Consider the following 15,531-nt stretch of genomic DNA (forward strand, 5'->3'; position numbering starts at 1 on the left):
AAACTTTCAAACTTTCTAAGTTTACTTTCATCCCAACATAGCTATAAACACAGTATTAGAGTTTGTACTTCAAGACTCTTCTTTCTTGGGCTTGCTTGGGAGGAGGTAAATGAAGGTTTTGTAAGATAGGGTTATGGACCAACTCTTATTTGGATCGAAGGTTATATGAAAGGTAAGGTATTTGAGGGTTAAATGGAGGGTTGAAAAACCTCCATTTAACCCCTTTTTTCAACCCTCCAAATTGGGGGTCTAGAGGGTTGAATATTTTTCAAGACAAAAATACCTTAACTGAATTTAGATAATTACATCCATACCTTATAGAAAAATATAGGTTTTAATTTTGAATTTAAATATTTTTTTTGCAAAAAAAAAAAGGATTATAAATTGTCAAATAAGAATATTTAATTTACAAAAATAATATTATATGTGTAAAATTAGAATAAATATTATTTATAGCTTAAGGGGCATTTTAATAATATTAATATAAAAATCTTACTTTCTATTAACTTCCATCCAAGCACTAGAAGGTTTGATAACCTCCATTTACTTTACTTTCAATTCAAACAAGGTATAACTTAAAACCTTCTTTTACCTTAGTTTACTCTACTCTACCCTACTTTACAAAACATTTCTTCACCTCATCCAAGCAAAATGATAAATTCTTCTCAAATTTACCATCAAAATCCTAATGCAAAAATGTATTGGTTAAGAATTAAAATAGCCTGTGTTAAGGCATATATATATATATATATATATATATATATATATATATATATGACTAGTTTACTAGAGCCATCCGTAAATAATAATTTTATAGAAGTCCTTCAATCAAATCCAACGGTTTTAGATTATATATCTTTTTTAACAGTCTATTCAACAGTGCAATCAATAATGTTATAAACAGTGTTATAAACAATGCAAAGAGGGATGAACAGTTTTAAGAATAGTTACATGCTAAAAAGTGAGATGTACAGAATTCTCCACTCATCCATTTGATCATAATCGCAACAGTTACACAATTAAACAGAGTCGTTCACCTTGATTTGCACCTCCCAAGACAAAAAAAATATATCCAATACCAACCAATCTATAGTTCAATCCAAGTGCTACCCTTTGTCACTGTTTCCGGGTACTGTTTCTCACTCTTTCCTCATCCCTCTGTTTATCTCTATCAGGTAATTTCTCTTTTCTATTTTTTATTCTTTACGGACACTTATGAATGTATTGCCATATATATATAGATAAAAATTTTATAAGTACATTATTTACTTTTGAAAATTTAAGGGCATTCACTATTTAGCAATTTTTCTCTTTTATTTATTTCAAAAAAAAAAATTCTCTTTTATTTTTTTGTTCTTTATAGATGTCCGCAAAAAACGTATTGTCATATATATATATAAATATATATAATACAAATATTTTTAAGGTATATTTTTACTCTTTAAAATTTAAGGACATTAATAAGAGTCATTAGCTTATGATCTAACGGTTGCTATTTATAGAAGTGATGTACAAAATTAATATTAGTTACTGTGCTTCAATATTATTAGATACTATTAAATATTATTAAATATTATACACAAATAGATGGTAACCGTTAAATGACGGGCTATAATATATATACATATATGGTTGAGAATACATGGCTTGTCCACATCAAAAATATAAATATATATATTCGAATCCTATGCAAATATGGAAATCAACTCGGGCTTCCTTTGGCATTGTATTTATCCAACCCCAATTGTTTCACATGTCTCCATTCTTTATAAAATATTTGCTTCTTGTTATGCCATATATGTAGACCTCCTCCTATAAATATTATTAATATGATAAATTTAAGACATCATAATAATAATAATAATAATAATAATAATAATAATAATAAATAAATAAATAAATAAATAAATAAATAAATTATTATTATTATTATTTAAGAAATATGAATAAATTATTGATAGAATTCAAATCCTCCATCTTTAAAATGAGAGGGTAATGGAATACCAACTACTTTACAGGGTTGTTAAAATACATTTATTTACGATAATTATCTAATACAGTACAAATTTATAAAGTAACATACTAGTTTTTACAGTATATATAAATTACTTTTTAATTGAACCTAAAATTAAACTGTTGTTCAAAGTTGTTTTCAAAATTTTTTTTTTTCTGAATTTTCATGGGCTTTGAGAACATTTCTATACATTCTTTTGGTCTTGGGGTAAAAACAGAAAATAAATAAATAAATAAATGGAAAAATGAAAAAGTTTCCCAATAATTGCCAGGTCAGACTTGCTACTGGCTTAACTGCATGGCATCGATTTTATATGTATTGTATATATATTAAAAAAAAATAATTGCATACCATACATAATAATTAAACAAATCTAACAGCGATCATGTACCAAACAAAGTCTATTACCATCTCAAATTCATTATTAATAAATTCATTAAAAGAAATTTTTAAAAAAAGCTCATGGACTCAGACATCACCATGGAAGGAATCTATATATAATTTTTTTAATTAATTTATTTTTCTAAAAAAATGTTGGTCTATCTCAAGTACCAAAATTTTAAAAAAATAGATAAATAAATAAATAATAAAGGAGAGTAAGAAAGAATAAAAGGTACAATGATAGTTAGATGATCAATAATTTTCAAAAGATCAAAAGTCAATTATTAAGAATGCTTGATAAGGCAGTTACCTCATTTTAAAAATTGACATTCCATCTTGTGGGAAAATATCTTTTAATAATAATAATAATAATAATAAACAAGGAAAAATCCCTATATGATCTTTGCAAACATTAGCAGAAATTAAACATCATGACTTTTGTAAAAAATATTTATTTTTAAAAATATATTAAGGCTGTTTGGTCTATTAACATTGGATCTCCTGTATAAAGTGTTTATCCTATTAAAGAGATGAATCCAAATCCTTACTTGTGCCGATGGACGACACATGTATTGTAGAGCCTTAGCTCCGTGTATGATTCCATCCTTGACATGTGGTTTGTCCACATTTGTTATTAAATCTAATTTCCAATTAAGCATTATAAAATAATTACATTAATAATAATCATAATAGCTATGCTAGTCATTCCTCCTCTAATTAATACATAATATTAAAGTAGATGTATAATCTGTTCTCATAGTATTTCAAAAAACAAATTTAATTTTTTTATTACATTTAAACAATTATTTATATTATTTATGATATTAATAATTAAAAATTTTAATTGCTCTCATTTGTTTGAACAATAAAGGTCCATAAGATTTTTGAAATATAATACATAAAATAGTTTCCGTTTGAGAGTTGTTTATTCATATTGTTTTTCCCATTGTATTTAATATTTGATATTGTCTCAAAAAAACCTCTTTTAAAATTGTAAAAACTCTAATGCGGAGGTAGGGAGTTTGCTTAGTTAAATAAATATTTTGAGCACAAGTATACTGAGATATGTATTGCTACCAATCCAAATATATTAAGCTTCACACAACATATTTAATTTATAATATTTAAATTTTCACACCCTTATTATTGAAAATTATTTATTAGTATATGTTGTTAGTGTTTCATTTAATCAAACACTTGAACATATATTTGTGTTTCACTTGTTGGTAGCTTGTTTTTTTAAATTTGATAAAATCCATCTAATTTTAGCATGCACCGAAATAAAAAAAAAAATGTTTTTTTCTTTTTAAAAAAACAGGCTAAGTCTCATATTTTATATATTTTTTAAAACAAATTCTTCAAATTTTTTTTTTTTAAAAGGTGGATAAACCACTTCATTAAACGATAAAAACATCATAGGTGAGAAAATCGCGATCAGGAAAGCAGGATCTGACATAAAACCACTCAATGCCCGAAGTGTAAACAAGAGCAATGACAAAACACACGGGGATACAGAGCATCATCCTCCAACCAGAGATAGATGTAACCCCTACTCCGTGCTCCGGTCTGGTGCCTCCTCGGCAGTCCAAAAATTTTCTCAAAGCAAATCATAATTTAAATAAAACCTAGATTTAATTGAAATGGCATTTCACCTATACATGTATATTTTTTCCTTTTTCATCATTACATACAAAAGCATTCATCCCCAAATTGAGGAAAGAATAAATGATAGGCTAGGTGGCTATATTTGGAAACCCAACCTTAATAATCTTCATTAAATAACATTCAAAATCAAGTAAAAATTTCCGAAACTAAATGTTAGAATCTAATCACTAAAAATTTTTCAATAAAAGTCCCCATAATATATCTTTAGTAGTAGGACTCGAAAGTCTTTGGTACTCTTAATTTTTTAAAACAAAATTTAAAAAAAAAATCAAATTCAGATCTAGAGTTAATATTTATTTATTTATTTATTTGTTTATTGTAATTAAGAAAAATAAGCTTGTGGCAATGACAACCTTGATGGAAGCATGCATGTGCCGAGCATGTTATGTTTAAGAAAGACAAAGCAATGACCATCAAATATGAGACCAAAAACCAATTTGGAGCCACTTATTGGAATTCAAGCTATCAAGCACACATTGAGGGTCCTCTCAGATGAGAATAGACACCCAAAATTGTGCTCAATTTGCCCATCTATCATTCATGCCTTAATGGACAAACACAAACACACATCACTCTCTATTTATTTATTTTGTTTTTATTTTTGTTGTTTTTTAAAGAAAGGGTACAACATCAATTTTCTCTCTATTTATTTTTTAAATAAATTTATATTTATTTACCATCAATAGTTTTCAAGAAATCTTCTATCATGCTGGTACTTTCGCTCAAATATTTTTAGTTTCCAGATTTCTTATGAAATTCAGTATTTTAGTAATGATATGATTGTACTTATTTTTGTATGCATATGCTTTAGAGGATTAATAAAAATAGTACATGATATAATACACGAGAATAAAATGTAGCCAATATAGTTTATGTTAAACAAAATTATTTTTAAAATATAAAAATCTACTTATTAATATAGATTTATATTTATAATAGCATTAAAATTTTGGATTAAAGCAAGTATTAGTTTCTAAACTTTTGAGTCATTGTTGATTCTAACACATAAATTATAAAATTATTCAATTTAGTGTCCACTTTAACTTTACAGTTTAGTTCATTTTGATTCTTTTTATCATACTCACCAAAATATACCACATTTTATCATTTCAATACTTAAGTTAAAAAAATGAAAAGACATATTTACACTATTCAAACACCAAAACGGACATATATATATATATTATGGACAAACTACATCTTCAAACCTTCAACTATCAAGTTATGAGGCACAAAGCTTTAAAGGCCAACTTGTGGCTTTAATTATATATGTGTATATATATATATATATATATTAGACCAAAAAATTGATTATTTTAATAAATATTCAAATAAAAAAATATATAGAGAGTGGAAAAGAAAGAGCATGGGTGGGGGGTCAAATGAAGAGAGGATGGATATTATTATTTCAAGGGGAGATGCTTTGGTTATCTCATTAAAAGGAATGAATAATGATGGATGATGGATGGACCCTTTACACCATTTGTCACCTTGCAAACATTTGCCACATGAGTTGATCAGACCCTGCCATTACTTCCCATGTGGCAATTTTCAACATTCTTAGGATTTCATTTTTGTGTTTTTACATGTATACCCTTGAGGGGAAAAAATAATCATTTACTATTATTATTATTTTGAAAATAAGGTTTTCCATCTCATCTATTTGTGGACCAAAAAAATTAAACTGTAATTTTACATGTGAAATTACCAAATTTTAGTTTGTAAATCTATTAATGCCTCTCATGAGAGAGGACATAGTAATTGGTAGAAACATAGAATAAAAAACTTTCCCCTTCTTAATAGGTTATTATTTAAGGTTATATTTGTATTAATGTTTCAACTAAATAATATTATTTCATAAGAAATTAATCTAAGAATAAATTAATTTTGCTGTCAATTCACCATTAGTCCTTGAAAATTTTATTTTGCCAATTTAATCTTGTGTCTATGTTCATTTAATTAGGAAACTATGGTTAGATGTTGGCATGATGGTCCATGTGGCAAGCCAAATAGAAAATATATGGATTTTTAATTTTTGAGTTTTTTGTTGAAGGAAAAAAATATAAATCAAAATGAATTTGGATTTTTTTTAATTTAATAAAATCAAAAGATAAATAAGAGTTGAATAATGCACACCAAATGTCTCAAATAAACATTTCAAAGCATTTTGTTAGTCCTTGTTTCTTGCTTTTTCTAAAGAATGATTCATGAAATATCCATAGGAAGAGACGAAATAATAAATAGCAAACCTACTTGTCATAAGTGAATAATAATTCGTAAGAATTATATTTTTAAAAGCTTTGGGAGAAATATTGGATGCTATGGAGTGCCTTTTTAGAAAAAAAATTTCTTTATTGAGCAAACGAACAGAGCTTGAATAATTAATTAAATCCAACTCGAGCATTATATTATTTTGCTTATTAAGACTCATGAACTTGCAAGTCTGAAATATTTCAGTAAAAAATATTTTTTTTTTTTCAATTTTTTTTGGTTTGTAATGAATATATTTGGGCTTGAGCTTGCGCTTAACATCCCTAGCTCATTAATAAATTGAGATTGAGTTTGACTTGCTCTCATTAAAAAACGAATATTTTTTTCGATCAAGTTCATATCGAACTTGAGTTTAGTTTTACTAACTCGACTTGAGCTTAAGCTTAGGAGTTCAAACTTGAGTTGAGTTAGAACCTATCTGCATCTACTCCGACCAAACTAAGCTTAAACAAATGAAAGCTTAGCAATTCTGTTGAATCGAGCTTAAATACTTCAAAACTCTACTTGGTTAGATTGCACCCTTATCTCTAATCTAAAAAAAATATTATGAATGTCCAAATCTTTAATACTGAAATAATCATGAAGATATTTAAACTATGAAATGACATTAATGTCATTATTCACAAGAATTAAATCATCAACATAAGCCAAAACCACTTTAATAACTATCTCATAAAATGATTAAACAGTGAATAATCTAGTGTATTAAAAAAAAACAAATCCAATTAGAGAGAAGGCCAACTTAGCTGAAGAATGGTAGAACCTCCAATAGAAGCTATAAAAGGACTAACATACATAGGTGACAATATAGACAACAATTGTTTTGAATTTAAATTTTTAAGATTTTATTTTATTTATTATTTTAATATTATCTTAATTTTATTTATTATTACAACTTTAATCTTTAGAGCCTATAAACATCAAAACCTATTAAATTTTTTAACCATCAGTGGTTGTTACTCAATTTTAAATGCTAATTCTTGAATTAGAATTATATTTTAGAATATTTGATCATGCTAGGTTATTTTTCCTCACTTATTGGAGTGTCATTTATCCATAACTTCCAACATCGAATGATTGCTCACAAATTTAACATTACTGTTAGTTATAATCTGTTAAGGTATTAATAAAATAAAATAAAGTTAAGGTGAAAAAATAATAGATAATTTGGGCTTAATTGCCACTTTCATGCCATCATACAAATTTTTAAAATTATTTTCCGTATTGTTGAGTGTACTCAATGCCACTTTTTTGGATCAATGAAATTGTACATGTGATTGCATTGTTTCGCTAATATTATTAGTTCATATGTGAATTTGCATATAGATAAGTTCATTAATGCATTAACCACATTTATAGAAATATTTTGATAATTTGCATATATACATTATATACACAGATATAGTGGCCTCACTAGTATTATTATTATTTAATAAAAATCATCATCATTATTATTATTTTTTAAAATACATGATGAAATATGCAATAGATATTAATATATTCATTGGAAGAAGTGCATAATCTTTTTTTTTTTTTTTAAATACTTGACCCTATTGTAAAAGATTTGGATTACAAAAAGCTGATTGCTCAGTTTAAAAATGTGCTAGACACTGTGATGCCAAGAATCCTTTGATTGTGGATCTTAGTTTGCAGCCAAATTCCAGTGTAGACTACATGAGGATACATGGCTAAACTTATTGCCTTCTATACATACCCTTGTCAAAATTTGCAAATGAATGAATAAATAAATAAATAATAAAAAGTAAAAATAAAAATAAAAAAAGCTACTATAAACATCAAATATAATTATTGTTTTCTCTATTTTTGTCCAAAGCATTCGAACTATATGACTGAGTAATGATCTCTCTAGCTTTTTTTATTTGTTCATTTTAACTAATTCACATGGATTAAAAAAAGTCGGTTAAAATTAATTGGTAATTTAAAATTTATAAAAATTATATTAACTTTCTAAGGTTATCTTTATTTAAAATATGATTTAAAAAATGTGTAGTTGAATATGATTTATTGAAAACTATAGAAGTAATTTGGAAAACTAATATTTAATGCTTCATAAATTTTTTAAATAAATAAATACTAAAAAAAACTCTAAAATGAGACAACTAAAAAAAGACTAGAGAGAGTAAAAAAAAATATCTAAGTAAAATTAATCACATATGTGCATGGTCTACTTTTTAAAATATTTAAAACATTTGATGTGAGGTTTTGGAAGATAATTAATTCTATAGAGATAACATGATTGACGAATTTCTTGCATAAGGAAAAACAATAAAAAAAAATAATGCCCCTAAAATTCGATTTATTTTTTATATTAACATAATAAATAAATAAATAAATAAATAAATAAATAAATAAATAAATAAATAAATATATATATATTGACAAAAAACAGAACACTTTCAATTTTTAATCTTGTAATTTTTTTTTTCTGAATTTTCTAAAATTCAGAAAAATGAAACCTTGTTTGGTACTTATTCCAAAAGTTAGCTAATTAATATGTTGATCATTCATATTAAGTGCTTTCATATTATAACACTTTTGACATTTCCATACTCTGTGACCATTATTGCACCGTCATGTATGAAAATTATTTTAAAAATGAGTTTACTTATTTGGCCTTATAATGTTTTTAATTTACAGTCATCTACATGTGTGAATATATATATATATATATATATATATATATATTCATAAATATTAAATAATTAATTTTAAAATTATTAGCATTAATTATCAATTACCATTAATTAATATATATAAAAATATATATTAACCACAAACATTTGTTTTAATTAATATTAATTAAGCTAGTAATTAAGTTATGTAATGAATTTTATGGAAAAGTGAAAATCATATATTTCTAAATAATTTGGGTGTCTTCACTTTGAGTTGGTATTGCATCAGATCAACTTTAATACTCAATAGGATAAATTAGTCCTTTTGCATTTAAAGAAAAAAGTTAAAATAAAATTTCATCTTACAATGTACTTTTTATCTTGCATAATTACTGAAAGGTGTTTTTATTTGCCACCCACCTGAAATTAATAAAATCAATTACTTGCACTCTTTCAGTTTTTAAATACATGATTTTTTTTTCACCAATATTTTCAAATAACATAAGTTTTAAAGCCATTGGTGGACTCTAAAATTTAGATAATTATTTATTTATTATCACAATTATATATATAATTATTTATTATAGCTCTTGAATTATATGGCTTATTTATTTTAACTTTTATTTATAGTACAAACTCAACTATTAAAATAACTAAAAAATATACTCTCTTGGTTGAGTAATGTTCGGAATAAAATTTTTGTTTTACGCAATTAATGTATTAGAACAAATCTACCATAATTTTAATAAATGAGTTTTATTATTTCAGCTACATGCATATTTTTGGAAGCTCTATGAAGTCTATGATTTAGGGAGACTTAAGCTAGAGAATTCTACCACAATTATTAAATGTAACTTTGATTTTCTGAGTAACTCTTTCTAGTGATGGCAGGAGCTCTTTGGTAATTGAGGGTTAAATCAAAGACTCTTGATGTTTCTTGAGTTAAATAAATCATAAATGAATGATATTCATGAAATTTTATTTTTTGGACTCATTTTACCGTTTATCTCTACGTAGGATGTTTTGAGTGACTAATTTTTTTTTAATACTCGGTATCATTCTAAATCTCTTTGCTTGTTATTTTTTTTAATATATTTTGGATGATAAACTTATGTTTTAAAAAGAAATAAAAGTGGAAGGGATATTTTATTAAAAAAACACTTACAATGTATGCAATTAATTTTTTAATAATAGCCCTCAAAACTTAAAAACATGTAGAGGCTATAAGGACTATTACAAATTAAAAAATGAAATAATTTTATATTTAACAATCCAAAATCAACAGTTAACAATTTTGTCATTTTTTTCACTTACATATGCCCCAACAAAAAAAAAAATGTTTATATATTTTTATATATAAAAAAAATTCCTATATATCCCTACATATCATTTTGTTCTACTTAGTACTTATGACATACTTAAACTCAACTAAAAACTTTCATTAAATAAAAAAACTAAACTATTCCTTAATTCTTCTTTTCATTCATAACCAAAAAAATAAAAAAAAAAAAGTTTATATTAAGGTAAAATTCATATACTACTTTTCAACCATACATATACATAACCAAACAAAAACATTTTTTTTTAGAACAAATATTTAACTAAACACAACCAACATTCTCAATTATTTCTATTTCACCAAAATTTTTCTCCACAAATAATTAAAAAAATAAAATTAAATACCAACAAAATTTATAGTCTATTATCACCAAATCTTCTGCATAGAGCATTCATGTATTATCAAATATGTGTGTTTAATTAATAGCACAACTATATACATAAATAACAAAAAAGAAGCATTTTTTTTAAAAATATTTAACTAAACACAACCAACTTTCTCAATCATTTCTATTTTACCAAAATTCCTCTCTGCATAATTAAAAATAAAATAAAATTTAACATCAATAAAATTCATAATCTATTAACACCGAATCTCTTACATAGACTGTTTATGTGTGATAAAAAACATGAGTTTGACATCACATATGTGTTCCGACAAAAACTTCATGCATAAGTCCATCACAATTGTCTAGTTCATTTCTTTCCCAATAATAAAAAAATAAAAAAATAAAAAAAATAAAAAAATTTATACAATAAATAAAATAAATAAATAAATAAAAATAAAATAATCTTTAAAAACCTACCATCCATCCTGTCTCTCCTACATGCAACAACTATAACTCCCCTCCAACACTCTCCCTCATTTTACTCAATCTCTCTCTCTCTCTCATCCATGTCCTTCTTCTTCTTCCTCTCATCTTCTTCTCCTTCCCTCTCCTTTTTCCTAAACCCTAATCTCCCCTTCACATCCTTACCTGCATTTCCTCCTCCACCTCCACCTCCACCTTATCAATGGCGCCTCCTTCTTCCCACGACCTTCTCAAGCTCCGCATCAACCAATGCTTCATCAAGCTCTCCGACCGCGACACCGAATCCATGGCCGCCACCGAGCTTGACTCCCTCGCCATATCCCTCTCCTCCTCCTCCCTCCCCTCCTTCCTCTCCGCCCTCTCCGACACCCGCCCCTCCGACAAGCCCCCCACTCCGTCGTCATTCCCTCCGCCTCCTTTCCCTCTCTCGCCCGCTCCCACCCTCCCTCCCTCCTCCTCCCTCACCTCCCCCGCATGCTCTCCGCCGCCCTCCGCCGTCTCCGTGACACCGACTCCTCCGTCCGCGCCGCCTGCGTCGACGCCTTCCGCTCCCTCGCCGCCCTTTCACTCCCTTCCACTGGCTCCCTCCCCTCTCTCCTCCTCCATTCCCTCTCCGACGCTCTTCTCCACGAACAGGACCATTGCGCCCAGATCTCCGCCTCCCTCTCCCTTGCTGCCGCTGTTGACGTCGCTGCAGGATCTCCGTCCTCCGCTGGATCCGATCTCGGCGACCAGCTCCAGCGCCTTGTCCCTCGCCTTGTGAAACTCGTCCGGAGCAACGCGTTCAAGGCCAAGCCTGCTCTGATCTCCCTCCTCGGCAGCATTGCCGGCGCTGGCGGCGCTTCTACTGGGACTTTGCTCGGGGTTCTCGTTCCTTGTCTTGTTGAGTTCTTGAGCAGTGAGGATTGGGCTGCTAGAAAGGCTGCTGCTGAAGCTCTGTCTCGTGTTGCACTCTCTGAGAGAGATCTCTTGGGTGGATTCAGATCTTCCTGCCTTTCTTCTTTTGAATCCCGGAAGTTTGATAAGGTTTCTTCTTCTTCTTCTTCTACTCTTTGGCTACTCTTCAGATCTGGATTGTGGTCCTGAGATTCTTGTTTGCAGGTGAAGATTGTTAGAGACTCCATGAATCAAATGGTGAAGGTTTGGAAGGATATTCCTGTTGCTGTTGTTGAAGATTGCAATGGTACCTCACCATTGCCAGATTCCAATTCCAAGCCTTCTCTTAGAGGTGATCTTTTGATCCAGAAAATACCCAGACTCTAGTAATCCCAAAATCTACTTTTTTTTTTTTTCTTTTAATTTTCTCTGATTTTATATGTTTTCAATATTGAATTGTGCACTGATAATCTTGCCAAATTAATCCTATGAATGTATTTGTCAATTATTAATAGATTGTATTATAAAAGACATCCTTTTGCAAAATCTTCACTACTTGTTTAGTAGGTAATGTTCTATTCATGGTTTAGAATCCACATTCATGGGAGTTGATTATGTTTTATGCTGGCTATGAACCTGCTGTGATCCTCATTTATTGATATTCTGATACTTTTAATTATCAGATAATGCAAGTGACAATGGTCGGATTACCGCTGGTTCTAGAACTCATGCTTCTGCAATGCCTGCTTCTACTGCTAGTGTGGGAAAGAAGAAATTGTCTATGAGTAGATCTCCTCCGCCTGATGCCACGCCTCCCTCGACCGTGAGAAGGACTACTCCTCCTACCACTGGATTGAAAACACGGCCTAAATTCACTCGTCAGAGGAATGGTTCTGATTTAGGAGTATCTCCTATGGATGTTAGATCTGGAATGGATTCAAGAAGGAGACTTTTTATGAAGGCAGATGATGGAAAGTTGGACAATGTGGTTAGTTTCAAGTCTTCATGTGAATCAACTGTGCAGGAGACTGCAAGCTTGGAGCAAACTGGGGAAATTGCTTCTGCTAATACTGAGATTTATGGAAGTCAGAAGGATAACAATTTCTCTTTGATTCGCATGCAATTAGTTCAGATCGAGAACCAACAGTCCAATCTGTTGGAAATTCTCCAGGTATGTTCTCTTTACTTTGTGTAGGATAATTTTTTCTATGTATCTTTTAAGTATTCTCATAATATTCCTGCCTTTGAAACGCTCAGTCTTGTGGTGAAGTATGCGATCTATCTAGTTAGGTTCTTTCCTACTTAATTATGATTTTCGGTCCGCTATTGAATGATGCATATTCAATATGAAGCATAACAAATAACAACCTACACATGCTGTCTTACATTGTCTCTGTCTTTAAGTATTCTTTACTTATTTGTTATCTTAAACCTATCGATTTCCACATAATGCCTTTTTAAATGTTTGTTAGATTAACACTATATACTGAAAAATCCCCATCATACTTGCCCATAGAGAAGAAGTATTCATGAAATTAAGCTAAACAATTTCCTAAAACTCCAATTTTCCAACATAGATTGCTATCTCCTACTCAGAATTACATATTAAGTCCAGTTATGCTAAGTTCGTTCTTCTCTAAATCATGATTCTGCTCAGTTACCTACCTAATTTACTAGCAAATGGCTTGGTTTGCCTTAAAAAACCAACATTGCTCTACGACATTATAATCTAAATTTTTTACTTCTCTTTTTTCCTAAATATGCAGAAGTTCATTGGGAGCTCGCAGATTGGCATTCATTCTCTGGAAACAAGAGTGCATGGTCTAGAGTTAGCTCTCGAAAAGATATCCCATGACTTAGCAGTATCTTCCGGGAGGTTTCCAAGCAATGACTCATCAGCTAAAACATGCTGCAGTTTACCCGGAGCTGAATTTCTTAGCTCAAAATTTTGGAGAAGAACAGAAGGCCGATCTTCTAAACTATTAATGGCAAGCAACACAAAATTGATCAATGCACACCATCTTGCCGAGAATAAAAACCCGGAGTCTTGTAATTGGGACAAGCCAAAGTTAGGACTTCAAGCCAATTTTGTTGTAAATCCATTAGCAGAGGCAAATCCTTACACAAGAGGAAGTTCATTCAATACTTCAGATAAAATTCAAGGTGAAGGAATCAAGTTTACACAAATCGGAAGCAGGCGAGAATAACTGATTTCGTACTATATATGTCTATCTACCTGCCATTTGTCGATGCAGGCCATATTTCGATTGCACGGTTGCAGCATTCTGTGTATTATACGAGCACGCCGGCTATGTCGTATTCTGCTTTAAGAAGGTTAGCTTATGAAATCTCTGTACATGTGTCCTTATTTTTCTTCGGTAATGCACGTTAATATTATGTTGAGTTGTGCCCCATGATTCTATGAATAAAACATCCTTACTTTTGGTATAATTTTGCCGATTTCGGGTATTTGATTGTTTTTTTTTTCATGATAAATGATGCTGATGTTTGTGTTATGTAGCATGAGTTTCTTGTGAAAAACAGGAAAGAAAAGGGTTCTTGGTTGAGTATTATTCTGCTTTCGCTTTATTCTCAAAATTTTAAATCAACAAAATGGAATAAATGTTGGGAGTTTTTGCTTTGTAAAATATTAAATCAATTAATTCATCTTGAAATATTAAGAATTATTGAAAATAATTGATCTAAATCAGTCCAAACATCTAGAGATTTTATTTATTTGAGAAATAAAAATTAATAATTAACTATCAATAAATATTATTTTAGGTATGAAAATTATGTTAATATTCAAATAGTCCATTTCAATTAACTATAAGGTAAACTAAGGGATTTTTTATTATTTATTTATTTATTTATTATTATTATTATTATTATTATTATTATTTTTGGTTACGAAGGCCTACAACACAGTCAGAGACCCTTGGCACCATTACATCCAAAACATTTTGAATTAAATCAAGCTTTTTACAGTGGTGCTAGATAAACCAAAAACCCTTTGACATCACCAAATGATTAGTAATTTTATTATATTTTTGAATATTTATTTTGAATTAATTAATATAAATTAAATCAATATTACTAACCAGATGATATCAGTATCTAACTTGTTGGAAGGCTGTTGAGCTGCTTTCAATCATCTCTTTTGCAAGATTAAGAGAGGAATCATTTAAAATCTTTGACTGGAAGAATAATTTGGTGAACTACCATTGAATAACTCTAATTATGTGATGCCAAAACTAATAAGATTTAATCATATGAACTATTTTGGCAGTTGGTAGGGGAAGGTGATCCCCTTCTCAACACATTTTTTAGTTAGCACATGAATTAAAAATTATATATATATAGAAATATAGACAAACTACTAAATTAAGTGAGAAATGAAATATCAACTGCTCTAAAGATGGTAAAAAAATTATTTTTTTGGGAAAAATTCATGCTTTACCCTCGATAATTTCAAAAACTTCCCAAACAAAACTTGTGAGTTTTCGATACCCTCGACAACCCTTCCTTTATTTGTTTCACT

At 29.0% G+C, this 15,531-nt stretch overlaps 1 protein-coding gene across 1 annotated transcript; it reads left to right on the top strand.

Annotated features, from left to right (window-relative positions):
• The first annotated feature begins 11,230 nt into the window (after nucleotides 1-11,230).
• Nucleotides 11,231-14,441, top strand: LOC120254142 (TORTIFOLIA1-like protein 3). Its single transcript, XM_039262283.1, is given in 6 exon segments — nucleotides 11,231-11,499; nucleotides 11,501-11,539; nucleotides 11,541-12,140; nucleotides 12,216-12,342; nucleotides 12,674-13,161; nucleotides 13,757-14,441. Coding segments are annotated over 6 exon segments (1,878 nt in total). The 5' UTR covers nucleotides 11,231-11,316; the 3' UTR covers nucleotides 14,198-14,441.
• The last annotated feature ends 1,090 nt before the right edge of the window (nucleotides 14,442-15,531 follow it).

Source organism: Dioscorea cayenensis, unplaced genomic scaffold (genome assembly GCF_009730915.1).
Source record: "Dioscorea cayenensis subsp. rotundata cultivar TDr96_F1 unplaced genomic scaffold, TDr96_F1_v2_PseudoChromosome.rev07_lg8_w22 25.fasta BLBR01000366.1, whole genome shotgun sequence".
Taxonomy (NCBI): Eukaryota; Viridiplantae; Streptophyta; class Magnoliopsida; order Dioscoreales; family Dioscoreaceae; genus Dioscorea; species Dioscorea cayenensis.